The 2,598-nt window shown below is 35.1% G+C and overlaps 1 protein-coding gene across 1 annotated transcript; it reads left to right on the top strand.

The window, feature by feature from the left end:
* Positions 1 to 1,094: 1,094 nt before the first annotated feature.
* Positions 1,095 to 2,254, top strand: LOC127127184 (chemocyanin). The gene is made up of 2 exons (XM_051056313.1): positions 1,095 to 1,489; positions 1,576 to 2,254. The coding sequence occupies exons 1-2, from the start codon at positions 1,276 to 1,278 to the stop codon at positions 2,010 to 2,012; spliced, it is 651 nt and encodes a 216-aa protein (XP_050912270.1). The 5' UTR covers positions 1,095 to 1,275; the 3' UTR covers positions 2,013 to 2,254.
* Positions 2,255 to 2,598: the final 344 nt, after the last annotated feature.

Raw genomic sequence — 2,598 nt, 5'->3', positions numbered from 1 at the left:
CATGGCACAATAATGAATAAATTAAAGTTAAACATAATATATATATATATATATATATATATATATATATATATATATATATATATATACACACACACACGCATGCACACACACACACGCATATACATCTCCCTGCCATAGTCGGTATGCCACATGGTCAACATACTCGATCATCACCGACCTATCAATAGGTCCTCCTAGAAATCCTCCATCAGTGTGCACAGACGGCTCAATCGAATAAGTCGTGATCTCTGTATCAGTAGTAGCAGATGAGACTGAATCCGCAACGGCGACATCTGACTGGACGGTCGGATCAACAATAACGACATCTGGATGGACCACCCCATATGTCACCTCATTAGCAACCATCTCATTAGCAATGTGTGTCACATCTGTCTCGACCGTTGGGTCATGAACATCCTGAGCATTAACAATCTTAACATCATTTATGGGTTACTCAACTAATCGACGTCATGTGCTACAGGGTGCGCAAAACTGCATCTGCTCAGCCAACCTTTTCTGGTGTGAACCGTCTGAAACCACTCGCCCAACTCGTATCTGGGAAGACTCAACCTCAACAACCCTAGCCTGATATGCCGCTCTCTCTATCGCTCTATTTGCAATAGTGTCGTCTCTGCCCCTTTATTTCACTGCAAAAAATAAAAAATTAAAAAAATCACTAATTACCCAAAATTTGCAATTTTTCTAATTTTCTTTAAAATTTCTGAAATTTTTGATAAAAAACAAAAAAATTATAACTACTAAAATTTATGGGAATTTACAGGTCATTTTGTACTGCAAATTGCGAAATCTCTATGATAATTTAACGAAAATTTTAAATTTTATTATACATAATCACATAAGTTTCATAATTTTCGATAAAAAAAATTATTTTTCAAAATTTTGTTAAATAAATCAAAAAATTTGATATTGCTTTAGAGAAGTCAAAAACACACATGTGAGATAAATTTGAAAAAATAAATTAAAAACTTGTCTATTCATAAAAAATAAAAATAAAATGAAGAGTGACAAATTAAATTCTAGATGTCCAACCAAAGAAAAACAGTGATAAACCCGCGTTTTGAACTTGGATTGAGAAACTTTCATTCTGACAGCTACATTCACAACTCACATGCACACCACTCCCACGATTTCAACAATTTATGCAAATTAATCTATTAAAATAACAAATCTTAATTTAAAAACCCCCATCGAACAAAATTCACATTTTAAGTCTAATCCTATCTACACAAGTCACAACGTCTCCTCTCACAAATGACCAAACGATCACCACCACCAATGGCGCCGTATCTCATGGCACTTGTCCTATTCATCACCATCTCCTCCGCCGTCGCCGCCGCAACCGGATACAAAAACCACACAGTAGGCGGCACCTCCGGATGGTTTTTCAACTCAACCACCAACACGCCCGCCACAAATTACTCTTCCTGGGCTTCCACTCAAATTTTCAACCTCGGCGATTATCTCAGTAAGCTCAATCTCTCTCTATCGATCTTCAAATTTCATTATTATAAAAAATCACTATAAAATTGAAATCGAATCTTTATTTCTCAGTTTTCAACACGAACTCAAACCAGAGCGTGATTCTCACCTACAACAACACCGCTTACTTGAACTGCACCGCCGATGATTCCGACAACGGAACATTCATATACAGTAGCGGAACAGATCGTTTCAACCAGGCGTTGACTATTCCCGTTCCGTTGACTATTGTGGGACCCAACTACTTCTTCTCCGACACTAGCGACGGTGTTCAGTGTCAGCACGGTTTGGCATTTGAGATCCAAGTCCAGCGTGGTATTGGCTTGCCGCCGAGTCTCAACCAGCCTCCTCCGCCGCCTTATAACGAGCCGCCTGGTCCTGATAATGCTCAATCTCCGACGGTTACGGTAGCGGATATACCTAAGAATGGCGCGTTATCGAAAAGCGCTGACGTGCGCGTGGTGGTTTATGGGTTAGGAGCAGTGATGGTATTGTTGCAGTTTTGGTGAGCCATTGGGATAAGTTTTACAGTTCAATTCATTTTTAGATGGATAATAGAACTTGTTTTTGTTTTTTTTAGATTTTACTTATAGATTTTTATTTGAGTTTTTTCTTTTGTGGGACAGAGTTTAATTATTTTTTAAGTTTGTTATTGACAACTTTTCTCTGATTAGTAGTTATGTATTTAATTTACTGCATTTGATCGTATTTATAATATACAAGAATAAATATGCTTTTGTTTTTTTTGTCATTCATGTAAAAGTCGTAGTACAAATTCTAAGTGTATTTATTATGAAAATATTTTATATTGTCTTTGTTTAAATTATATGTAATATAATTACAAAAGTACTACTTAACAATAGTACTAGAAAAATAAATAAAATTATAGAGTAATAAATGATAAATATTATATAGAAAATAATGATAATGTTTCATTAAGAAACTTATAATATTCAAAAAAAATTATTTTAAATAATCAACATTTTCAAAAAATAATCAAAGTTTCAAAAGAATATATCAAAATAATCATATTTTTTAACTGACTGGCATATCCAATTAACCTAGAGAGGAGACGTCATTGGAGCTTGCGCATGC

Source organism: Lathyrus oleraceus, chromosome 3, assembly GCF_024323335.1.
Source record: "Lathyrus oleraceus cultivar Zhongwan6 chromosome 3, CAAS_Psat_ZW6_1.0, whole genome shotgun sequence".
Classification (NCBI taxonomy): Eukaryota; Viridiplantae; Streptophyta; class Magnoliopsida; order Fabales; family Fabaceae; genus Lathyrus; species Lathyrus oleraceus.
The sequence above is the reverse complement of the archived record's forward strand: the minus strand, read 5'-3'. Positions and strand labels throughout refer to the sequence as shown.

Bases quoted from the DNA above. Each gene is read 5' to 3' on its own strand.
- LOC127127184 (XM_051056313.1), top strand. From the start codon at position 1,276: ATGACCAAACGATCACCACCACCAATGGCGCCGTATCTCATGGCACTT. The intron at 1,490-1,575 runs GTAAGCTCAATC...TTTATTTCTCAG, and splicing joins CAACCTCGGCGATTATCTCA to TTTTCAACACGAACTCAAAC.